The 26,520-nt window shown below is 38.0% G+C and overlaps 1 protein-coding gene across 3 annotated transcripts; it reads left to right on the top strand.

Annotated features, from left to right (window-relative positions):
• Positions 1–2,503: 2,503 nt before the first annotated feature.
• MMADHC (metabolism of cobalamin associated D) lies at positions 2,504–24,490 on the top strand. Of its 3 annotated transcripts, XM_062186562.1 has the most exons (9): positions 2,504–2,593; positions 3,025–3,083; positions 6,018–6,057; positions 9,144–9,288; positions 12,353–12,570; positions 15,362–15,467; positions 16,037–16,167; positions 22,995–23,081; positions 23,974–24,490. In XM_062186562.1, coding segments are annotated over exons 2-9 (924 nt in total). In that variant the 5' UTR covers positions 2,504–2,593; positions 3,025–3,081; the 3' UTR covers positions 24,169–24,490. The 3 variants fall into 3 exon arrangements, with proteins under 3 accessions (XP_062042546.1, XP_062042554.1, XP_062042562.1); XM_062186570.1 differs by lacking the exon at positions 6,018–6,057; XM_062186578.1 differs by lacking the exons at positions 3,025–3,083; positions 6,018–6,057 and having other exon boundaries at positions 2,512–2,593.
• The last annotated feature ends 2,030 nt before the right edge of the window (positions 24,491–26,520 follow it).

The following is a 26,520-nucleotide window of genomic DNA, read 5'->3' as shown; positions in this document are numbered from 1 at the left end:
AAGCTTCAAGTAACTTCAATGATCAGTTAAGTATTCCATTCTCTGAAGACTTCTGGGTTTTACCCCACCCTCAGCTTTGTGTGTGTGTGTGTGTGTGTTGCTATATAAGTACTGTCAATATATTAACCCATTTACTCTTCACAGAATTTTTTTTTTTTTATTTTTGACAGGCAGAGTAGACAGTGAGAGAGAGAGACAAAGAGAAAGGTCTTCCTTTTGCCATTGGTTCACCCTCCAATGGCCGCCGCAGCCGGCGCACCGCACTGATCCGAAGGCAGGAGCCAGGTGCTTATCCTGGTTTCCCATGGGGTGCAGGGCCCAAGCACTTGGGCCATCCTCCACTGCACTCCCTGGCCACAGCAGAGAGCTGGCCTGGAAGAGGAGCAACCGGGACAGAATCCGGCGCCCCGACCGGGACTAGAACCTGGTGCGCCGGCGCCGCTAGGCAGAGGATTAGCCTGTTGAGCCACGGTGCCGGCCCACAGAATTCTTAAGATCACAATTATTATGCTCATTTTAGAAGCAAGGAAATTAAAACATAAAGAGACTTAGTAATTTAGCCTGATACATGGCCCAGCTAGAAATATCAAATTTGAAGCTAACCCAGGATATATCCTGCCTTTCTAAAATGGCATCTGTAGGGGGAGTAAAGTTCTTCAGATCGGTTACTCCTAGTCATATTTATGTTTAAGAGATAATCTAGAACTATCTCCTCAGAGCTAGAAATAATTTTTTTAACTTTTATTTAATAAATATAAATTTCTGAAGTACAGCTTTTGGATTAAAGTGGCTTTTTCCCCCCTAATAACTTCCCTCCCACCCGCAACCCTCCCATCTCCCACTCCCTCTCCCATTCCATTCACATCAAGATTCATTTTCAATTATCTTTACATACAGAAGATCAATTTAGTATATATTAAGTGAAGATTTCAACAGTTTGCACCCACACAGAAACACAAAGTGTAAAGTACTGTTTGAGTACTAGTTATAGCATTAATTCACATTGTACAACACATTAAGGATAGATATCCTACATGGGGAGTAAGTGCACGGTGACTCCTGTTGTTGACTTAACAAATTGACACTCTTGTTTATGGCGTCAGTAATCTCCCTAGGCTTTAGTCATGAGTTGCCAAGGCTATGGAAGTCTTTTGAGTTCGCCAACTCTGATGTTATTTAGACAAGGTCATAGTCGAAGTGGAAAAAAATTTATTTTATGTCACTTATGTTTGCAATGTAAAGGCCCCAAATGACCAATTTCTTTGGAGCTTTTCTGCAAATTCCATTCCTGAAGGACCTGACATCCAGATTTTGATAAGAGACCAACAAAGAAAGAGAGCTCCTCTCTTCTTTTTCTTGCTGTGTATCTGATATTTTCTGAGAAAATACACATTTCTCTTCCTCCTCTCAGCTTGAGTATAATGACTTAGTCACTCACCAACTTTTAGAACAATAAATCCTCAGCATTAAAAAGCACCAGTTTTTTTTTTTTTTTAAAGGCAATTTGAGAAGAAGCATTTTTGCTTTCCATTCTACTTTTGACAAGCTAATTTCTAGGATGGAAAGGAAAAGAGGAAATAAATGTGCACCATGAGGAGTGTTGGGCAGGGACAATTTTCTGAGAGGGCCTTTGCGATTTCAAATGATACTGACACAAATAAAAGAATAAGTAAATGAGGAAAACAGCCAACTCTTTCATGTAGAGGTATTTCAAATAATTGTGAAGCTACGCTGCCCTCAGAAGAGGTTGAGCCTAACTTCCCACTCCTACAATTTGGAACGCACATGGGGACATCCTTCCCAAGGGTGTCATGGAACAGGCTGGAAGAAAGAGAAACTTCACGGAGCAAACTTAGCAAGCACTGCCTCAGAAGGGCCGAACGTTAGCATCAACGACAAGTCAGTAGTGTTGATGTTATGCACACTGATACGTCGTGCTGAGAAGGGCACTGGATCTCTGCACTCACAAATCCACCGCCTCAGTCAATCCATGCGAAACAGGTCAGGTAAACCCGAGGGGAGGCACCTTTGACAACATGCCTGAAGAGAACGTTTCAAAGCTGTAAAGATTACTGGGGGGCGTGGGGGTAGGGCTGAAGAACTGTCACAGTTTAGAGTCCGTGGAACCACGGCAAGTAAATGTGACAGGGAATTCAGGAAGGCTCCTGGAACAGAAAAATGACCACTAGGTCACAACCCAGGTCCAGCTCAATGAAATACGGGTTTCTGACAGAAAAACAGGAAACTGCGCCGCTTGGAGGCAATTAGAAAGGTTTACGGTGACAGGAATTCTGCAAGGGGTTCAAGTTGTCAACGAGCAAGCCCTGTAACCCTCCTCTCCGTCCTCACGGGCCACCCCACCTTTTCTCCTCCCACGTCGTCTGCCCGGGAGCATCCTACCGAAAGTCAGCGCCACGTAGGCCTACGTGACACGCGTGCGCATCACCGATTCGACGATCCTTCTCATCGATGCGCTCGAAAGTGACTAGTTTAGTCTGGTAGCTGCCGGCGTAGTCGCTGCTGTCGCTGTTTTCGCCGCCGCCATTTCCACGGCAGGAAGAGTGAGGTTCTGGGGCAGGTGGAGGCGGCGGTGGTAAGTGGTGCGGCCGGCTTCCTCTCGCGTTAGCCTCTCCAAATTCCTCTGCCTTCGGGCCGCAGCCCTGGGTATTGCCCCCATGCCTACGAGGCCCTAGTCGTCCTGTCACCCTTTTAGGCTCGCTTCTTTCTCGCGCCCTCAACTCGGTCCGAACAGCTGGGAGCTGTTGCCACACACCCCGGATCTGTGTTAAAACACTTGCTTCGGCCCTCAGGACTCCGGTCTGGCGGGTCCGAGGCCGAGGCGAGCCGCCCCGGCGGGCGGGCGCTCTGCGCAGCCTCCTGGGGGCGGGGGACGGGTCCTGGCCTCGTTGGACTTTGGTCCTGCGGTGGGCGAGGCGCGCGGAGGAGGTAATCGTGGACCTTACCCGAGCCGCCTGTGTTAGAGTTCAGTCTGTCACGAACCTGTTCTGTTCTGTCCTTTCCCAGGAGTAAGTTTACAAACAGGGGAGCCTTTGCGTCTGCCTCCTCTGCCAGATATGGCCAATGTGAGTAACTCGTCCCTTAGAATCGGTAATCTGGTTTGGGAACTTCTTAGGAAAGGGAGGGATTATGATGGCGTTGGCGGGGTCATGTTCGACTGAATGTTTCAAAAATGCCACGATAGCACGAAGTGTGAAATCATTGTCATGTTTGGATGTGAAATCCTTGTTATGTTTGGAGGTAACTTGAGCACATTCTTTTAAATGCACATGCACTTCTCTGATTTCAGGTTTATATAGAAACTCAGTGCGAGTACCCCTTCCATATTTTTTAAAGACATTGTTTCAGTAGATTAGACTATTTAAGCCCCTTTTTCTCCGTGGCAGTTTCAGTATAAGAAATGACCTTTCAGATTCCACAAAATGAGAGCAAGAGCACATACTATTCATGTGACTGAAAGATCCTGCCGTAGGCGTTCATGTAATAAGGGCACATGAAACATAGGAAAACAGGTGTAGAAAGAGTACAGTCGTGCCATTTACAAAGCTTTGAAAAAGTGAAAAGCAGATTCAGAGCTTTGTTTAGAGGGGATAGCAGGGAGTTGGGATCATTTAGTGGTTAGTGCATTTAACTTGAGTTTTGAAAATGGATGGCACTTGAGAGAGTGAAGGTGTAGGTGAGGAAACTAGGGCATATTTAGAGAATGCCCACCTCTTTCAAATATTAAGAAGTCATTCTGCCTTCTCAAATAAAAGATGTGTGAAAACGATTAGTGGGGAGGGAAGGTTGGATTGTGAAGTGGGGACAAAGTAATACCTTTGAGTGCTAGACTCAGTAATTTAAGGTTTATTCTTTAAGTTATGGTTTGTGATAGGAACAATATGTGCCAACAGTTAGCCGGTTTGCTACTCTAGCAATTGAAGGTGATATATTAAATAAAGTCTAAAGGTATAACTGTCCAGAAAAGAAATAAGCAGGAACCATCAGTCTGAACTAGTTTTTAAGGTAAATTTTTGTCGAACAGTAACCTGCACAGAAAGGGAATGTTGTTTAAAAAGAAAAAAATGTATATGGTGCTTTCAAGGAAGGGAAATTAATGGAAATAAACTAAAATGCTAGTATCTCTCCTGACTTTATATTGGCTTAACTGAATAAATTGAATTAGGTGACTTTATATTAAAATACAATTAAATTTTAGTATTAAAAGGAACTTTTTGTGTTAATTTTTTTGCTTTGTAAATTCTGAATGGATAGTAATAACCAAATATGCAGATATGAGGGTCTTCTGTAATTAGCAAACATAGCAAGGATCATAAACAGCAATGGTGGAGACTATGACAAACTGAAATACGTGTCTCTGATATGAAAAGAGTAGCCTTCCCTTAGTTGCGGTGATCTGTTATTCATTAATTAATGCCTTTTGCATGGATAAATCTATTGCCTTATCTTCTGAGATTTTAAGAAAGGCTAAACATCTGGACTTTGTGTGAAATCTTGCAATTTTTCAGTGTTGATAACCAGTTCAAACTTCTTACAACATTGAAAAATAAGCACAAGACGTATCTGTAGATGGGTGTGGATGTACTTGTTACACCATTAGTTTTTAGCAATTGAAATAGACATTTTTGTTCCCTTCACTTGACCAAGAAACAGGACTAAGCCCTAAAAGTGTGCCTGAAAGCTGTTTCTCTTTTTATACTAAGGATTTTGCAATTAAATCTAAATAGCCTAATATTTTCCAAAGTCTAGACCACTTAGGTTTGTTGGAAGTGAGTTGCTTGTGACTTATCCTCAGACAAAAATAAACTGAACTGTTACAGTTTTGGAAGTATTCATTAACTGTCACCTTTAATTATTATATTCATTAGCTGACCCATTGTCATAAAGTCTGTCAAGTTGTCACAAAACATTTTACCTCCAAAGTAAGGGCTTTGAGAATCTTAACGGGTTAAAGGGTAAGGTTTGAAACAAATTAGTACTATCTTCAGCTGTCCTTTTCTTTGGGCAAACTCAATACTGGCCATCTTTCATTAAAATGAAATTTGGTAATTGGGTTTTCTTAGGCTAGGAACAAAACTCACATTTTAATATATACTTTCTTTACATGTTGATCATTAAGAAGAAAAATGGCTTAAGAGAAATCTAGTAGCCTTAATTCTTGGCCTAAAATAATCATTAATAACATTAGACAATTTCTAAACTAATTTGAATGATCTTTCCCTGTGTTTTTGCCTTGAAGCAATGTGAATGTGCATGATCATGAATCATATTTTAGTAATTATACTAAACCTAGTGTTAATAGTATGTAGAATTGTTGTAGAAATTAAATAAAACAATGCGTGTAAAGTACGTAGCACTGGACCTGGCCCCATAACAGTTAATATCTTGTTTATTTACCATCACATGCTTTCAAATGAATGTTGTCAGGGCAGGTATTTGGCCTGGCAGTGAAGCCACTGGTTGGGACACACGCATCCCATGTTGAAGTACCTGAGGTTCAAGTCCTGTCTCTGCTCCCAGTTCCAGTCTTGCTAATCCACACTTGGGGAAGCAGCAGGTAGTGACTCAACTAATTGGATCCTTGCCACCCATATGATATGGGTGATCTGGATCAAGTTCCTGACTCCCAGCTTCACCCTGACCCAGCCTTTACTGTTGCAGGCATCTGTGGAGTAATCCAGTAGATGACAGTATGCTTTCTCACACTTGCTCTGTCTCTCAGACTCTTTGCCTCTCAATTACTTAATTAGATTTTAAATTTTTAAAAATGTTCAAATATTCTTATTTAACCTCTTATTTTGAGCCTTTCTACACAATAGTTTTGGAACTTAAAATTTTAATTACCTTTAAACCTGAATTATTTTCAGTTATAAAGGTTAATTTATATTATTATTATTATAATGATTAATTTGTATTATACAGACATCCAAAAGTCCATTTGTCTAGTAAGTAAAAAGCCAAATAATTGCTATAATTGCTGTTTTTGTGTCTTTGGGCAGGTTGGGTCCAGGCCCAAAGAATGGACACTTAAATTTTCAGGTATATAGAATTCTCTGGAGATAGGCCATATGCTTTGTAGATGCATATCACCCAAGAATTTATATTTCTCCAAGTCTTGACAGTGTGAGTTTGCCAGGCCTCAAGGGAAGGGGAAAGTAAGCAAATCCTGTGACCATTGAAGCAGAGGTAGGGAATGTCCGGCCTAAGGGTTGTATAAGGCTGAAAGCCTGTGAAGTTGTTTGGTCTGTCCCTGCCAAGGCAATCTAACGCAAGACTAGGAATTCAGTCAGTTCTCTAGCAGGCTAATTAAACTGAAAATTTTGTGTGTCCAAATGAGGTTCCAAACATCCAAATGGCCCTTGGCCATAAAGAGATTCCCTACCCCTGGCTTAAAGGAATACAGAGTAATATGAAAGATGTTGAGAAGATGTTCTTACATGATTACAGCATAGAATAAGAAAAAGGAAGGTAAAATTTGTAGGGAATATGTCAGAGAGCTGGAAGACCATTTCTAGGATGCTACATTAGGATAAGAAACAAAGTAGGAACAGCAAGATTGGATTTCAGAATATTAGATAAAAGAAAAAGGAATGATTTTGAACTTTACGAATGCCTAGGCTGATCCAGCATCCTGGTAACTAATTTTCTTTTCTTTTCTTTTTTTTTTTTTTTTTTTTTTTTTTTTTTTTTTTTTTTTTTTGACAGGCAGAGTGGATAGTGAGAGAGAAAGAGAGAGAAAGGTCTTCCTTTGCCCTTTGCCGTTGGTTCACCCTCCAATGGCCGCCGCGGTAGACCGCGCTGTTCCGATGGCAGGAGCCAGGTGCTTCTCCTGGTCTCCCATGGGGTGCAGGGCCCAAGCACTTGGGCCATCCTCCACTGCACTCCCTGGCCACAGCAGAGAGCTGGCCTGGAAGAGGGGCAACCAGGACAGGATCGGTGCCTCGACCAGGACTAGAACCCGGTGTGCCGGCGCCGCAAGGCGGAGGATTAGCCTACTGAGCCACGGCGCCGGCCGGTAACTAATTTTCATACTACTCTACCCTCCACACTCCAATCCATTCTCCATATTGCCTTTATTGGTTATTTGAAATTTAGAGTTACAGAGAGAGGGAAAGAGAGAGATTGAACTTCCATCTGCTAGTTCACCCCCAAGATGGCCGCAATAAACTTGTCACGTAGTAGATGATCAATGAAAGTAAAAAACAGAAGCCAGGAGCTTCATCTGGGTCTCCCACATAGGGTGGCAGGAGCCCAGACACTTGGGCCATATTTTGCTGCTTTCCCAGGCACATTAGCAGGAAGCTAGATCGGAAGTGGAACAACCAGAACATGAACTGGCACCCATATGGGATGCCCACATCACAGGCTGCAGCTTTACTCACTAATCCACAAAGCCATTCTCCTTCCCCAACACCCCTACTCCTGGTCTCTTAATTGCTTAACTCTCCTTTTAAAAAAAAAAAAAAAATTATTTATTTATTTGAAGGAGTTACACAGAGAGAGGAGAGGCAGGGAGGGAGAGAGAGAGAGAGAGACAGGTCTTCCATCCGATGGTTCATTCCCCCAATTGGCCGCAACGGCCGGAGCTGCACTGATCTGAAGCCAGGAGCTTCTTCCTGGTCTCCCATGAACGTGCAGGGGCCCAAAGACTTGGGCTGTCTTCTGCTGCTTTCCCAGGCCATAGCAGAGAGCTGGATCAGAAGTGGAGCAGCTGGATCTCAAACCAGTGCCCATATGGGATGCCGGCACTTCAGGCCAGCGCGTTAACCCGCTGTGCTACAGCGCCAGCCCCAATTACTTAACTCTTAATAGCATTTCACAGTTGATACACTTGTTCTTTTAATTTTTAGGGCTATCCCATCTCTATTGCAACTACTTAACTCTTGCCATTATGTTGAGAAAGCATAAATAAATGAATGGGTATGGCTATGTTAGAATAAATCTTTATTTACTAGAACAGCAGGCTGTATTGTAAAATACTTTGCCAACTCCTGTGTTATATTAATCTGAGCCAACTATTTTGCTGAAAGTTTATGTGTGAAACACATCTGTCCATTGTAACTAAGCTCAGTCTAGGAAATTATGAACATAGGGTTTTCATTTCTTTCTTGTATGGCATTCTTAATACTAATTTTTACCAGAAAAGACACATACTTTTAACCAAAGTAAGCTACTGTGTTTTTTTTGTTTGTTTGTTTGTTTTTAAATATTGGTGCTATCAACCCAAAAATGTGTGGCAGAGAAACGGGCTCTCAAAAAACAAAGTATATCCAAGAGTAATCCCTGATATGGCCAACTGTGGGAGTCATAGATATACTTAGGCAGGCAACAGAAGACAAGAGTTTTTAGGGGCTGGCTCTGTGGTGTAGCAGGTAAAGCTGCCACCTGAAGTGCTGACATCCCATATGGGCGCTGGTTCAAGTCCCAGCTGCTCCACTTCCAGTCCAGCTCTCTGCTATGGCCTGGGGAAGCAGTGGAAGATGGCCCAAGCTCTTGGGTCCCTGCACCCACATGGGAGACCTGGAAGAAGCTCCTGGCTCCTGGCTTTGGATCTGTGCAGCTGCGGCCGTTGTGGCCATTTGGGGAGTGAACCTTAATGGTTGGAAAACCTCTCTCTGTCTCTGCCTCTGCCTCTCTGTAACCCTCCCTTTCAAATAAACAAATAAATATTTTAAAAATAAGTTTTTAAAGGTAAAATGAGGAAGAGTTCATAGTTAGAAACAGTCATTGTTGGCCATGAGGATTGGTAACAAGACTAGTGTCAGTCCAAGATTGAACAAACAATTGCTGTGTAAGAATCCTTGTCAAATTTTTTTGTGTATAAGGTTGTAGTAGCCCTTGTGCAATGTTATGATTTGGCATAGATTTTTGTTATTATTCTGTTGTCAGGCAAATATGCAAAAGGACCAACGCACTTCATGACTTTCCAATTGCGTTTTATTAGGGTTTGACAAAAGTGACTCCATGTTGAGTCTAACAGCAGTCCTATTATTTATTTTTAAACTTGTCACGTAGTATATGATCAATAAAAGTAAAAAACAGTATGATGATTTGCAGAGAATATCTATGTAAACATAGCATTAATATCTAGAATAAATAATTTTTAACTTTGGTGCTGTTGTTAGGTGCTTTGTAACAGAGCCAGACTGGTTTCCTATCTCCCGGGATTTTGCTCTTTAGTTAAGAGGGTTGTCAACCCCAGAGCCTTTTCAACTGCAGGATCTTCAGGTTCCGATGAATCTCATGTGGCTACTGCACCTCCAGATATTTGTAAGTAAAGGTTATTATTACTTATAATTGTATCAGAACACTTTGAGTTGTATTTCTTCTACTGTTTCTTCTTGGGTTTTTATGAATATTTTTAAAGTTGTGTTTATGTGTTCTGCATAAATAATTTATACCAGAAAACTACAATATGAAAAGTAAAAGAATACAAATGCTCCTTGACTTATGATGGGGCTATGTCTTGATATACTCTTTAAATTTGAAAATACCTATAAGTCAAAAATGCACTTAATACATCTAGCCCAATATCATAGTTTAGCAGCTTAGTACTCTGTAAGGCTATCAGTTATTTACCCACATGAATGCATGATTGACTGGGAGCTGTGGCTTACTTGCCTGTTCAGCAATAGGTATTATACTATATGTTGGTGGGTCAGGAAAAGATAAAAATCCAAAATGTAAATACAGTTTCTACTGAATATATATTCTTTTGCACTATCATAAAATGGGGACCATATATGTACTTGTTTCCAAAGCTTATTTTCTCGAATTTTAGTTTCTTTCTATCTTCAGTCACACAGTCTCCCTGAAACATTTCTCCTTTTGATTATGGTAACCTGTGCTTCTACTTCCTGATATTCTTCCCTAATTTATTTTTCCTGTTTTAGATATATTTATTTGAAAGGCAGAGTTACAGAGAAAGAGGGGGACAGAGAGAGAGATCTTTCATCTACTGATTCACTCCCCATATGCCCTCAATGGCTGTAGCTGCGCTGATCCAAAGCCAAGAGACAGGAGCTTTATCTAAGTCTCCCATGTGGGTGCAGGGGCCCAAGCACTTGAGCCATCCTCTGCTGCTTTCCCAGGCACATAAGCAGGGAACAGGATTGGAAGTGGAGTTGCTGGGACTTGAACCAGCACCCATATTGGTACCAGCATCACAGTCAATGGCTTTACCCACTACACCACAATGCCAGCCCTCACTAAGTTTCTTAAATATAGCTGACACATGTTATATATTAGTGTATATTCAGTAACTCACCTGCTGTCTATAAAGTGTACATCTTTGAATTTATTTTGTATGCCACTGTTAGGCTAATCATTCTAAATATTTTAATCATGCCATTTTCTTCATAAACTTTGGTTACATCATGACTTTTATCAGCAGTTCCTAAACCATCCTCAAACTTTGAATCATTCTTCATGGTTAAAACAAACAAACAAAAAAAAAGTGGAAGATTTTTGTGTTAAGTTTGAGAAATGCTACCTTCTGTATTCCTGTCTTAGAAATTTGTAATGCACGCTAAAATGTTAAAGACTCTTAGAAATTTAATCTAATGTGTTCAAAAGTTGTCATGCATGGAGTCACTTTTTCATGAAAAATACTTTTTCATGAAACACAATGTATTTGACATTGACCTGGGCATTCAAAGCTTCCCATCTCCCACCATCTTTGACGACTATTCAATTTATGTCACTTTCAGATAAATCATAAGTTATCATAAATGAAAGACTTGCCATCAGGTTGTGTAAGGGATTGGTATCCTGAATATGTAAAGCATTTTTAAAGATTAGTAGGGGCCGTGGCTCAACAGGCTAATCCTCCGCCTTGCAGTGCCGGCACACCAGGTTCTAGTCCCTGTCGGGGCGCCGGATTCTGTCCCGGTTGCCCTGCTTCCAGGCCAGCTCTCTGCTGTGGCCCGAGAGTGCAGTGGAGGATGGCCCAAGTGCTTGGGCCCTGCACCCCATGGGAGACCAGGAGGAAGCACCTGGCTCCTGGCTTTGGATCGCCAGCTGTGGTGGCCATTTAGGGGGTGAACCAACAGAAAAGGAAGACCTTTCTCTCTGTCTCTCTCTCTCACTGTCTAACTCTGCCTGTCAAAAAAAAATTAGTAGGAAGAAGAACCCAGTGGAAACCCAGAAAACACAACAAATGAAGATATGAGCAGACCTTTCACAGAACAGAAATACTAAATGACCCTAAATCTATATGAAAGTTTAATCAAATCCACTATTATTGGGAAGCACTTATTTTTTATGAAGAGTACTAGAAACTCATAGACATGAATAGTCGTTAAAACTCATCTTGTTCAGAAATGCTTTAAAAGACTTTATCTTGTGATGAGCTGCATTTGTGATGAATACAATTATTGTTATTTATAGAGTCTTGTTACTCAAAATGATCAACCTTGCTATTATCTGAGAAGTTGTTAGGAAAATAGTATCTTGAGCCCCTACTCCAAGCCATTAAATCAGAATTTACATTTTAACAAGATCCCACATTTTTCTTAAGTCCTTTAAAGTCTGGGAAACATTGGGTTAAGGTGTCTGTGTTGAGAATTTTGAGAAGGTATCAAGGTTCAGCAGGAATAAGTTCCATGATAATGGCATATGAAAGAAGTAATCACACTCACAATCCAGCAAAGAGGGAACCACATTTACATGACCTTTTCCAGTCATTCTATTCTGGCAGGGTATTAAAAAATAACTGTTTTTATTGCCATTTAATGTGAATAACACTTGTCCTTAAGTTTCTCTAAATTAACCCCCTATTCTGAGTAATTATTAGTTTAATTTTCTACTTTATTCTTTTTTTGATCTTTTTAAATTTTTTATAAGCTAGGATATTTGTTAAGGTTTAAGTAAATAATGTGGTCTCGTCTGCTTTGTAATCTGTATTAATTCATGTGATTAGTAAATAGAGCATTTTGTCACATAATGTGCAACTCTTTTTTTTTTTTTTTTTTTTCCGGCCCATTGATAGAGATATCACTAGGAAACAGCAGCTGAATGCTCCTCCCCAAGGATCACTGCTGTTAAGTTTGATGTCTTTCCTTTTAAATATTTTTTCACTATTTAAAAATATGAATATGAAGATATAAAAACATGTTTTCATATATATATATTCTTTGACCTAGCTTTTTTTTAATGCACTAGTTGCTTGATTAGACTTTTGATATGACAAAATAATTTATATTCACAGAGAAAGCAAAATTTAAAAGATCTCTCAGATAAAAAATGCACAGTTATAAGAAGAGCATTCTTTCACTTTGCCAAAGCACTTAATTATCATAGAAAATATGATTCATTTGTTGCTCCTCCTCTTCAGGCACTCGAACAGTATGGCCTGATGAAGTTATGGGACCATTTGGACCTCAGGATCAGAGATTCCAGCTTCCTGGAAACATAGGATTTGATTGTCACCTCAATGGCACTGCTTCACAGAAGAAAAACCAAGTTAATAAAACTTTGCCTGATGTTCTAGCAGAACCATTATCAAGTGAAAGACATGAATTCGTAATGGCACAATATGTAAATGAATTTCAAGTAAGTTGTTAATACTGTTGTTTTGTGTTCTAGTTGATGCTGTATTACTTTTCAGTTACTGTAAGCATGTTACATTCATTGAAAAATAAAAAGAAATCAAACTTCTTCCAGTATATACAGAAAGAACATTAAAAACTGGTTACTGTCCTGTATGATCTTTGTTATATAATTTTTAGGTACTCATAGAAGTCTTTTTTTTTTTTTTGGTCAGGCAGAGTAGACAATGAGAGAGAGAGAGAGAGAAAGGTCTTCCTTTTCCATTGGTTCACCTCGCAAATGGCTGCCACGGCCGGTGTGCTGCGCCCATCCGAAGCCAGGAGCCAGGTGCTTCCTCCTGGTCTCCCACACGGGTGCAGTGCCTAAGCACTTGGGCCATCCTCCACTGCCTTCCCGGGCCACAGCAGAGAGCTGGACTGGAAGAGGAGCAACTGGGACAGAATCCGGCGCCCCAACCGGGACTAGAACCTGGGGTGCCGGCACCGCAGGCAGAGGATTAGCCTAGTGAGCTGTGGCACCAGCCCTTGTAGAAGTCTTAATATGTTTTTATAATAACTACTTATTTCAAATATTGATAATTATTATTTTGGATTGCTAGAAATTTGGATTCTGTTTTTCACTTTTATAAATGTCAATTATAATTTAGATATGGACCTACTTCCAGCTACTTTTAATACTCCCCTGCCCATGTAAAGGCTTAAGAAAAGTTTGAGATCCCTGAAATTGTTAAAATATAGTAAATTGAAAAGGAAGAGTAATAACTTTTTATAAAACAATATCTGAGAGTTTGGGAGGGGAATGTTTCTTAAGTTTTATTTGAATTTTTTAAACTTGCATTGTGTCACTGCTCATTTGAGTAAAAGCTAATAAAATTCAGGGTTTCTGTCAAATCCCTGATGTTTACCATTTTTCACATTTCTGTGTGGTTTCAGGCTGAGTTTTTGATCAAAGCCGTATTATTAGAAGCAGCAGTGTCCCTCACAACTAGGAGTTAGGTACATAACCAAACCTTAGTTTTGACTTCCCCTATCTTTTTTGTCCCAAATAATTGTATTTCTTTCTTGGCTCCTTGTTTCTCCTCTGCATACAAATTAAATTATACTTTTCATGGATTTTTGTCCTTCATACTCATTTAAATTATGTATTGGTCACTTAATCTCTTGGCTTCTTACACAGACTATTTTTTAATAACTCCTAACTCAGCATTTCTATTTCTGACATGTCTGCCTCTATATTTCTTTCTGCCAACCAAACATTTTTATTTGAATGTCTCACAAATTCCTAGATTTTCCATATTAAATAATGTGAAGTAGTCCTGTTTTCTCCCAAAACCTGTGCAACCAAATTGGCAGAACCGTCCTCCTGTCCCAAAGTAGTACCAAGCTTCACTTCCTTTCTTTATCACGTCACCATAAGTAGTATCAAAATCATATTACGCCTATCACTGAATTTATTCTTAAGTTATTAGTGTCTTTTCAGTTCTCTGCCAAAGTTCAAGGGCTCTTTACATTATATGGATTCTTAGAGGCATTATATTGTCAGAGACTATGGTGATAAAATAAATCTAGGCTCAAAAATTTTCTCTACCACTTATTTAATTTTGTGACCTTGAGGAAGTTACTTAATATTTTTGAACCTCTTTTTGTTTGTAAGTAAAATAGGGATAATATTCCAATCTCTCAAGATTTCTGTGAGTATTAAATATGGTAATATGTGCAAAGCACTTAAGTACCCTAAAACACCAATAATAAATGTTGACAATTGATCTATCATCTTCTCCTTCTCGTTATCATACGTACTTTACTAATAGTCATGTTCGTTTTTTGTATGTGATCTTACTATTTCTGTTTGCTTAAGAAGGAGGAAACAGTGAAGGAGGGAGAAAACATGAAATTTGTTCCTTTTATAGAAACAAAACAGTGAAAAAAATATTTCATTTCACAATTTTGAACTGTTCCCTGTATCCCACCACCTCCTACTACGTCTGCACTCCATCCACAGCTTAACTTTTTTTAAATACACCACTGTATGCCTTTATACTGTTATTTGGTTTTACTGATCTGCTTTTCCTCCTGAATTCCTATCCTGTATTCCACCTGTTCTTTACTTATCAGATAAACACATTAGTTAATAGATAGCTCAGATATTACCATTTCAACTTTTTTCCTGATTCCTCCTTGCAAAGCAAATTCCTTCCTCATCCATCCCCAGAAGACATTCTTCATAACTCTGTAGCACTTTTAATACTCAGTTGAATTAATTTCTTTATGTTCATTTTTCTTCTAGTTCTGGTATACCTGAGAGTGAAGACTGAAATTTTACCTGTGTAATGTTTGCTCCTATTCTAGTGGCTGATGTATAGTAGGCTCCCAGTAAATTTCAGTTGAATAAAAGCCTCAGCTCTCCCTGTAGGAGAGGCTGTATTATTGAATCATGGTATTTTGCTAGTTAGTGTTACTATCCCCATTTTATAGATGATAGCACAAAAGAAAAGATAATTATATTTATCACAGAATATGAAAGACATCATGATAGAGTCATAGTAGTTAGAGTTTTAGCAAATTTCAATTCATACCATGTGTTTAAATATCAATATATATGCACATATTCTATTTCATTGAAAATTTTAAAATCTTTCATCAGAGTTTTAAGTATATAAAATATTATTACCTCATCTTCCAGGTAGATTAGAATTTATTTTTTTAAAAACTTTCTAACGTGGTAAGTACATAGAAGGCATACATTTTATTTGAACCCTACATTACTTTCACTTATATATCCCTGTTCTTCCTAGGGTCATAATACACCTGTTGAACAGGAAATTAACAGTGCAGAAACTTACTTTGAAAGTGCCAGGGTAGAGTGTGCAATCCAAACATGTCCAGAATTGCTGCGAAGAGGTATGTTGTGCTTTATACATTGAATCACTAATGTATACTAAATAATGTACTCCATAGGAATTGTAGTGCTTTACCTTACATTTTAAGGTCTGGCTAGATATGATTGCCTGGCCAAGATGGAGGCTTTCAGATGTTTCCTAGCATCTATGTTCTGTTGCTAGTAGATAGAATGTTATAATTTTCAATAACGTTTTCTCTTAAGCTCAAGTCAGTTTTCCTCCTGCGTGGTTATTATAGCTATTATTTCATGAGCTAGTAAATGTTACTGAGAAAACTCTTTTCTTGGTAATAAACTTTTTTGAAAATTATATTAACACCAATAACATATAACCCTGTGTATTCATCAGAACTGTTGGTGGTAATATTTCAGCTCATCCAACAAAAGCAGATGTGAACAAAACTAAGTTTATTTTACTCTTCTCAAAAAATTGCATACATTTATAAAAATAATGTAATATCACAGTGATTTAACCTGATCATTTTTCTAAAGTATTTTAATAAACTGTTCTATACACTGTTTTTTCACAAAACAAATTATTTTCTTCTTTGAATTTTTGTTTTATTTGTAGATTTTGAATCACTATTTCCAGAAATGTCTAATAGCAAACTAATGATTCTGACTGTAACACAGAAAACTCAGAATGATATGACTGTTTGGAGTGAAGAGGTAGAAACTGAAAGAGAAATGCTCTTAGAAAAGGTAATTGTTTCAATTGTGCATGGTTTAATTTTGATCGTATTTATATACCATAGAGCCAGTGTTTTACAATTATGAGTATGACCCAGTCTTTATTCATTCTCTGCTGAAGTATTTTAATTATAAAGGACTTCACATCTGTTTTCAGATAAAAGTGACCGTTTTTTTAAAATATTCTTGAAAAATTTAGATTATGTTCAGTGCTTTTCTGAATGTTTTAAAATGTATGTCTGTTTGCAAAAATTTGGAAAATAACAGTAAAAAAAGACACAAAAATAAAGTTTATTCTTCTACCCTGTATCTCCCTCTCTAAATCCTTCTCTCTCTCCATCTCTTCCACTACCCTCATTTAATGCATGTTGAGTAAAAAGTGAAAGTTACGGAGCCAATGCGTGGCAGAGCATGTAAAGCTGCCACATGCAGTGCTGGTACCCATATTCAAGTCCCAGCAGCTCCACTTCCAATCCATCTCTCTGCTAGGCCTGGAAAGCAGTAGAAGATTGCCCAAGTCGTTGGGCCCCTGCACCTATGTGGGAGACCAGAGAGAAGCTCGTGGCTTTGGATCAGCCCAGCTCTGGCCATTGCAGCCAATTGGGGAATGAACCAGCAGATGGAAGACCTCTCTCTCTGTAACTCTGCCTTTCAAATAAATCTTAAAAAAAAAAAAAAAAAAAAAAGGAAAGAAAGAAAGAAAAAGAAAGAGTGAAAATTACCCCAACCCTCTCCAAAGAGTAAATGTTGACAATGAACAATATGATGATTCTGCCTATATTTTTTCCTCTTTTACTTTTACCTAAGCATATATTTGAGTACTTTTCTATATCATTATACATAGATATATTTCATTCTTTGTAAAATTTGCATAGCATTACAAAGCATGTCTAAACCAGGAGGTTTTTAAATTATTTTTTAAATTTCCTTAATGATTTATAGGTTGAAAATCAAACTTTTGCATTTATAGGCAACACATTAGTAAAAAAATGTCTGTACATGTTTTAATGCATACTAATCTCTCTAGATTCCTATGTAGAGAGGAATCAAAGGATAATTAGATTAAAATTTTGATACACACTGCTAATTTGCCCACCAAAAAGATTTTCTTTGTGTATGGCTATCACCCTAACTTACCCTATGTGTTAACATTCTTTTCATTTGTATCTGTCTGGGAAGTGATAAGTAGTACTTTCTCATGTTATATTTTAAACCTGTATAATTATTTCTCTAAGAATTTAATGTTAGGTTATATCAGTCTCTTTGTCTGAAAGACAGAAAGGAATATTCCTCTGTATGACAGGCTAAGAATAACTCATTTGAGTACCTTAGCTAACTTTGAGTTGAAAGTTTTCCTTTACTGATTTCCTTTTAGGATAATGGTTAGAATTATATTTTCTTTAGGATTGGATGTATGGTCCCTATCATTTGTAGCAATACTGTAATTCCTATATTTAGTAGTATTTTATGATAATGACATCATATATCTGTCTCACATAAAGCTATCTAATAATTTTCATGTGGTTTTTAACAGTCATGAACATATTAGTTAAATGCTTATCAAAAAAGAAATTGCAGAAAGGCATAAAACATTGTCAGTGATTTCAAGAACATCTGAATTTAGAGAATTGGAATAAGCAATAACTAACAGTAAACACTTTATTTGTATATTAACATAAAGCTTAGTAAGTACTTAATTTATCATTGTCATTGAGTGACCAGGGAACTCTCACATATGCATTGCATTAGCAGCCCTAATTTTTGATCGGTTAAATTCTGAGCCTAATGTGTAACTGACTCTGGTATAGTTCTAAGTCAGTTTTCAATAACTAGTTTCAGGATTTTGAAATGACAACATCTTTCTTATTGAAACTTAATTTTATAGTGGCTGTAGCTGTTTCACTCTCTATGAAATAAAGATAAGTGTATTGAAGTTATATTAGTGATTATTTTAGAATCATACATAGTTTTTTCTCTAGGTAGATAATATATGTTATATGGTTTAAATCTGTTCCAGTTTTTTCCAGAAGATGTATTTGGTGTTGATGAGCAGCATTTTTTTTTTAAGATTTATTTATTTGAAAGGCAGAGTTACAGAAACGGGGAGAGACAGAGAGAGATCTTCCCTCTGCTGGTTCACTTCCCAGATGGCCACAACAACTGGGGCTAGACAAGGCGAAAGCCAGAAGCCTGGAACTCTATCAGGATCTACCATGTGGGTGACAGGTGCCCAAGTACTTAAGCCATCTCCCACTGCCTTCCCAAGGCATTAGCTGGGAGCTTAATCAGAAGCAAAGCAATCAGGACTCAAACTGGCTCACTGATATGGGATGGTGGTGTCACAGGCAGTGGCTTAACTCACTGTTCCACCACACCAACCCCTTGAACAGAAATAGAAATATTTAAATTGTTTTTTTCTTATGCTAATTTGGTGTCTTTTAGTTAATGTTTCTAAGCATTTGCATTACATTGCTTCGCTCTGCTTATAGGTTTTAGGTATAGCACATGTCTATTAAATTAAAATATGTTACTGGAAATTTATATTCATTAAATAAAAGTTAAAAAAATAAATAAATAAATAAATGTTGTCTTCCTGAGGGGAAAAAAAAATTAAAATATGTTATCCCTAGTTACTGTACTATGTTCAGTTGTTTTAGTACTTTTGAGAATTATGAGGGTTAATTAGATACAACCATAAATGTAAATATTGAATACAGTCTACAGAATACAGAATTATTTTAATGTTTAATGCTCATCATTAGTTTACATGAAGGTATTGAGAAAAAATGTTAGCTTGGGGTTGGCACTGTGGCATAGCGGGTAAAGCTGCTGCCTGCAGTTCTGGCATCCCATCTGGGCACCGGTTCAAGTCCTGGCTGCTCCAGTTCTAATCCAGCTCTGCTAAGCCCTGGGAAAGCAGTAGAAGATGGCCCAGGTGCTGGGGCTCCTGCATCCACCTGGGAGACCTGGAAGAAGCTACTGGCTCCTGGCTTCAGATTGGCACAACTCCAATCATTGCAGCCATCTGGGGAGTGAAATAGTGGATGGAAGACCTTTCATTCTCTCTCGCTCTCTCTCTTTCTCTCTCTCGCTCTCTCGCATGTGCGCGTGCTCTCTCTGCCTCTCTGTAACACTACCATTGAAATAAACAAATCTTAAAAAAAAAAGTTTACTTCTGTTGGACCTCTCAGTTGCAGAGATGCCCACTTGCTCGGGAGGACGCCCAAAGATCCAGACTCCAGACCAGTTGATGCAAAAAGCACGAGGTTTTTATTGAACGTTTGCGCAAACAGGCCCCCACCTCAGGCGGTGAGGAGCCCTGAGCGGCAGTTTCACACAGGTTATATAGGCAACGAATTAGCATATTCCTAATGTGCATGCATAGGATTGGTCAGTTCAGAGGGACCATTAGCATATGGGAGAATGCTGGCGAAGAATGCTGGTGGAGAGTGCTGGTGGAAAATGCAGAGGTGGCACGGGATTGGCTAGTTCGGAGGGACAATTAGCATACCAGAGAATGCTGAGGGAGAGTGCTGAGGTGTTACAGGATTGGCCGGTCGCAGTGACATCATAAGTGCGCGCCTAGAGACTCTCCGAAGGGGAGGGGCAGCTCTGCTCTGGGCGCGCCCAGAGGTTTCCCGGAGGGGAGGGGCAGCTCTGCTCTGGGTGCACCCAGAGGTTTCCCGGAGGGGAGGGGCAGTTCTGCTCTGGGCGTGCCTAGAGATTCTCTGAAGGGGATTGACTTTTCCTTCCCAGAGAACGTCCTGCCCGCTGGACTCTGGGGAACATCTAACCTCTTAAGAAGCCCCTGATATTTGCCCAGGCCTAGTTTCTTGTCCCTCCCCCCATAAGGGTCCTTCACTTCGATGGTATACCTATCAAGAAACTGTGAAGAATATCAAAAAATAAGGTTACAACAGATTTAGTTTCAGAAAAACAATTTTTTAAGAATTATTTATTTGAAAGAGTTACAGAAAGAGGTAGAGACAGAGAGAGGTCTTCCATCTGTTGGTTCACTCCCCAGATGGCCACAACGGCCAGGAGCTGTGCTGATCAGGAGCCAGGAGCTTCTTCCAGGTCTCCCACGCTGGTGCAGGGCCAAGGACCTAGGCCATCTTCCACTGTTATCCAAGGCCATAGCAGAGAGCTGGACTGGAAGAGGAGCAGCCGGGACTAGAACTGGTGCCCATATGGGATGCCGGCTCTTCAGACCAGGGCTTTAACCTGATGCGCCACAGCACCGGCCCTGTAAAAACAATTCTGTTTTAACTATTTATTTGAACAAAGAATGATGTGGGAATCAGGCAGCTCTTAGAACATGAAGAGTTTCAGAGAAAGCTTTACTCTGCCATGTGGCCAGGAAATATTTATAGATGGAAAGCAGAAGCCAGGACAGAAACAACTTCATTGTTTATAGCTCAGGTTATACCACCATTGACTGAAACTCAGCTACTGTGATTGGCTGAAGCCCTTGATATTTCTTAAGAAATTCACTTCTAAGTTGGGCTTTCAGTTTGTTTATGTACTAAGATTGGTTGCAGTATGTTAACTAAAGACCCAAGGCCTGGAGGTTTACCTTGGGCCAACTTTTAACTATTTAAAGATCTAATTGGGTTTTATTGGCCATTCCAGTATTGGACAGAACTTTATTCACCTCAGTTCTATTCTAGAATGTATGTTCCTATGAGGCAAGCAAAGGAATTTGACACTATAGATAGAAAAGGGTTGAAGTACAAACAGGAAAAATGAAATTCATTAGCCCTTTTGAAATTGTTTTGCTTATGGGACTAAAATGGACAGAACTTTTCTTATCATGCTGGCTCAGGCATACTGGACCCCTTCAATTAATTGGTATGAATCTCATGAGTTTTAGATTTGTTTTTCTTTTTTAAACTGGCCTTTGCCAGAGTCAGTTTAATTGTTAATTACATGGCACCTGCCATGAATGATTACCATTCTGGTTTGGTCTAGCCTACTGGAAACTAATACATGAGGCTAGTCTAAAACAGTAGTCTGCCATAAACTTTGTGTAATAAAGCCTAGTCAGCAAATATGGTAGTCCCCTGTTTTCATTGAGGGGTATAGTCTGAGACTCCCAGTGGATGCTTGAGCCCCCAGATAGCACTGAACTATTTGTATGTTTTACTTTTATGTACATAACTTTAATAAAGCATAATTTACAAGTGAGGCACATTGAGATTAAAATAATACTATAAAATAGAACAGTGATGACAAAAATGTTATAAAAGTTACATAAATGTCTCAAAATGTCTTACTATACTTTTGCTCTTTTCACTTTTAAAGCAGGTGTTTTATGGCTTCTCTTTGGCATAATCTAATTGCTAGCACCACTACTTTTGTGCTTTAGGACCATTATTAAGTAAAGTAGTAAAGTCAGGTTGACTTGAACATAAATGCTGTGATAGCTCAGCAGCTAACTAAATGACTCAACAGGCAGGTAGCATTTGGAATATGGATATGCTGTACAAAGGGAACAGAAGAAGCAAGAGAAACTGAGATACACCATGCTATTCAGAGCTGTGCTCAATTTAAAACTTAGGATTCTTTATTTCCCACCCTAACCTCCCTCAGCACCATCACTTTGATTGGGCTCCTTATCTTTGTCCTGTGACAAGAAAATGTCCCCAAACAAAGAGAGCAAACATGGAGATTACTTCATTTATTTACTTCTCTCAAAGTCTATAGTCTGGCAATTACTTAAATTCTAAAACTAATTACCCCATATTTTGATCAATTTTTATAATTACTGAATAGGATATTGAATTCATTACTTATGCTGACATGACTAGAAGTGGAACTGTATGCTTTGTACCCTTGTTTTAACTGATTAGGCCTTTTATTTCAAGCATTGTAATCTAGTCTTAGTATTTGTTTCCAGTTTTTCATTACTTGAACTTCTGATAAAGCTAATAAAGATGTAGACATTAGATTTGAAAGACTAAAATTGTGATATAGGCACATGGTATGCAGTGATTATGCACTGGTATGCAAAAGATACACAGGGGTGTATAACCCCTTTTTCAGAAAAATTTCATGAATATGGGAGTGGAGAGATGTTTTGAAGATGTTTTCAAATAGCTCTCAATTTTTAAAAGATTTATTTATTTATTTATTTGAAAGCCAGAGTTACAGAGAAGCAGAGAGAAAGAGAGATCTTCCATTCACTGGTTCACTTCCCATATGGCTACAATGACTAGAGCTGCACCAGTCCGAAGCAAGGAGCCAGGAGCTTCTTCTTGGTCTCCCACACGAGTGCAGGGGCCCAAGGGATTGGCTCATCTGCTTCCCCAGGCCATAGCAGAGATCTGGATCGGAAGAGGAGGAGCCAGGTCTTGAACCTGCGCCCATGTGGGATGCCAGCACTGCAGGCTGCAGCTTTACCCACTACTACACAGCCCTGGCCTAGACAAACAGCTATCATTTAAACTAATGAATGATTCAGAACTTTTCTTACATTTTATTTTCCTGTTATACATTTCTGATAGCTCCATAATGATATAAAATAGCAACTATAATCTATAGTTTATGGTAAATTCAGAAGTTATAATATAGAAATAATTAGAAATATTTCATAAAGAAAATAATTTAGATAAAAAAATAGAGAATTAAGACTTCTTGAAATTAAAGTGTTATAGTAACCATTAATATTTTGGAATGGGAAAAAATTTTTTTTACAACTTTACAATCTTAACTTATTTTTTATTAACCTTACTGAGTTTTCTTTCATAAGCAGAGATCCATTTAAATTTTTTTTCAAAAAATTAGGCAATCTATAGTGATGCTATCTTGAATATATTATTTGTGCTTTTTCTATACAGTTCATCAGTGGTGCTAAGGAAATTTGCTATGCTCTTCGAGCAGAAGGCTATTGGGCTGACTTTATTGACCCATCATCTGGCTTGGCAGTGAGTAATTAAAATGCTTTTTTAAAACCAAATTATGAGATAGCAGTGGTTTTTATTGTAAAATGACTATTATAACCTTGGTAAAAGTTGATCATTTATGACTTTCTAAAAATATCACAATTTTACCCAAGAAGTACTATTGTAGGTCAGTTGCATTCAAGTTTTGAGAGCCTTCTGTTACTCACAGTTCAGTTTCTCCATCACTGCAACTTTATTTTTCCTACTAAAAATAACCAAAGTAGTTATTAATCACTACTCTTGCTAGTAGATGTTTTTTTATTTTTATTGGTATGTTTACTATTTGTAAGCTGAAAATTGGAAATATAGTCTAGTTTGTTTAAGGAAGAAAGTTTATAGCTAAGAAAACAATAAAATATCTACAAGTATAATTTTTTGGAAATTAATATCTATAGGTTATACTTTGAAGAAAATGTCACTGTTATTGTGATCAGAGTTTAAATTCTGGATGTATCCTTCAGTTACAAGTAGTAATAAAATCATTTTTTGGATCTTAAGATGGGATTAAGTACTGTTTCTTCTCAAAGGCAAATAAGATACAAACCATGGACTAGAAATGAAAAACTTTTGCTTTGGACTTTTCCTTATAATGTAAATGATAGTGAACTTCTCTAAGATTCGTTTTATCTTTAAAGGTTATGTAATATTACACATTTGAGGTAAAATACAAAATCTGCTAAATCATTTATGTAGCATTTCAGAATGCATAGGTATTTAGAAGGAGGGAGTAATTCAGATGTTGAATATAACCTTTTTATTTCCTACTTGAAATATTTGGAGTATTGGTAGATGTATCTTCATGTTTACATGAAAACTTTTACTACATTGCCTTTCTTCCTAATGAAAATATTACTTTGTATTTTATATCTTCCAGTTTTTTGGACCATATACAAACAACACTCTTTTTGAAACAGATGAACGCTACCGACATTTAGGTTTCTCTGTCGATGATCTTGGCTGCTGTAAAGTGATTCGTCATAGCCTCTGGGGCACCCATGTATTTGTAGGAAGTATTTTCACTAATGCAACACCAGACAGCCATATTATGAAGAAATTAAGTGGAAACTAACAGTAACATCAGTTTATTTGCTGTACTGTTTATACATGATGGATTGATCTATAAACACTGTCAAGACTTCAGGTTTTAAAATATACTTATTTTGTAGGTATTTATTTCAATATTTCTGAATTTGCAACATTGGCAGGTGGTTTGAGGTTCTAAATTGCAAACTTCATTATTGATATTTTCATTGAATACATGTTGAGCACATCCATATTGCACAGAATGTGACAGTTAACATGTAACCAGGGTATGGTCTTATTTCTCCCCTTTATTGGAAAAACTTCATTTTTAATTATTTTTCTCCAAAAATAAATCACACTTTTGGTTATGATAATGTGTTTTTTCATTGCAATATTTTAAAAAATGTAATTCTTAAAAATTGTTAAGAAGCTACAATGTGTTTTTTAACAACGCAGTTGAGAATTTAATTCATTTTAGGTTTCCCCATTTCTGATTTTTTTCTTATCTGTTAAATGTTCTAATGCAGTCTGTTACTTTGAAATAATGTAATGGAAACATAAAGACAATACATCTTTATGTATAAAAGCATATGAACCTTAAAAAAAATCCCATAACTCCGTAAAACAAGTAAATATACTTTGTTTTCAGTTAAAACTATGCCTCAGCCATTAAATCATACTTCTCCAGCTTTTGCAGTTGAAGTGCCTCATTTGTGAAAAAGCTTCTTCTTTTAGCTTGATATACATCAAAAGAATTTTTTTATTTGTTAGGCTTTTGCCAATAAAAGTAGACAGGTCTCAGAAGAAAAAATAACTTGTACCAAATGAATTAACCAAAATGGATAATTTTCTATATTTTTTTTATTAAACTTTTATTTAATGAATATAAATTTCCAAAGTACAGCTTATGGGTTACAATGGCTTCCCCCTCCCAAAACTTCCCTCCCACCCACAACCCTCCCCTTTTCCGCTCCCTCTCCCCTTCCAATCACATCATGATTCATTTTCAATTCTCTATATACAGAAGATCAGTTTAGTATATATTAGGTAACAATTTCAACAGTTTGCCCCCATATAGCAACACAAAGTGAAAAAAATACTGTTGGAGTACTAGTTATAGCATTAAATAAGAGTGTACAGCACATTAAAGACAGAGATCCTACATAATTTTTTTTAATTAATTAATTTTCTATGCCATTTCCAATTTAACACCAGGTTGTTTTTTTTTTTTCATTTCCAATTATCTTTATATACAGAAGATCGAATCAGTATATAATTAGTAAAGATCTCATCACTTTGTACCCACGCAGAAACACAAAGTGCAAACACAAAGGGAGGAGATGTACAATTTGGGACATGCTCAATCAGACTTGCCGCAAATGGTAGAGTTAGAAATGTGCCAAGGGATTCCAATACAATCCCATCAAAGAGGCATGTACCAATGCCATCTCACTAGTCCAAACGATCAATTTCAGTTCACAATTGATCACATTGATAGGTCTAAGAGTCAAAGGGATCACACAAACAAGACTAGTGTCTGCTAATACTAACTGATAGAATCAAAAAGGGAGAGAAAGATCCAACATGGGAAGTGGGATACACAGCAGACTCATAGAATGGCAGATGTCCTAAACAACACTCTGGCCTCAGAATCAGCCCTTAAGGCATTCGATCTGGCTGAAGAGCCCATGAGAGTATTGTAGGCATGGAAAGCCAAGATACCATGGAAAAGAAAAAAAAAAAAAAAAGAAGAAGAAGAAGAAGACCTAAATGAAAGATCTCTGTGAGTGAGATCCCAGTGGAAAGAACAGGGCCATCAAAGTAGGAGGTACCTTTCTCTGAAGGGAGGAGAGAACTTCCACTTTGACTATGACCCTATTGGAATAAGATCAAAGTCAGCGAACTCTAAAGGCTTCCATAGCCCTGGCAACTCATGACTAGAGCCTAGGGAGATTACTGATGCCATGAACAGGAGTGTCAAATTGTTAAGTCAGCAACAGAAGTCACTGTGTACTTACATCCCATGTGGGATCTGTCCTTAATGTGTAGTCTAATGTGAAGTGATGCTATAACTAGTAGTGAAACAGTAATTTTCTATATTTTTAATGTTTTTCAATGTTTACATGAAGGTGATCAACTTTATAATCACTTGATAATGGATATTATAATCTAAACACCAAAAACCACAAAGTTTTCTGTCATTACAATAAAGATGAGTAATGATTCCCATAACATTTTGAAAGTATATGTTTCTGTTTATGTAACCAGCACCCAGATCAAATCACAGAACACCTCAGGTTCATCTTGCTCCCTTACAAGTATCTCTGCCTCTCCCAAGGGTAACCACTATCTGAATTTCTATAGCATAAATTGGTTTTGCCTGCTTTAGTGCTTCATA

The sequence above is a fragment of the Lepus europaeus genome, chromosome 1, assembly GCF_033115175.1.
Source record: "Lepus europaeus isolate LE1 chromosome 1, mLepTim1.pri, whole genome shotgun sequence".
Classification (NCBI taxonomy): Eukaryota; Metazoa; Chordata; class Mammalia; order Lagomorpha; family Leporidae; genus Lepus; species Lepus europaeus.
This window is presented reverse-complemented; position numbering and strand designations above follow the sequence as displayed.

Excerpts from the sequence above, each read along its gene's own strand:
- MMADHC (XM_062186562.1), top strand. Across the intron at positions 15,468-16,036 it reads TCCAGAATTGCTGCGAAGAG|ATTTTGAATCACTATTTCCA; the intron begins GTATGTTGTGCT and ends TTTTATTTGTAG. Across the intron at positions 23,082-23,973 it reads ACCCATCATCTGGCTTGGCA|TTTTTTGGACCATATACAAA; the intron begins GTGAGTAATTAA and ends TATATCTTCCAG.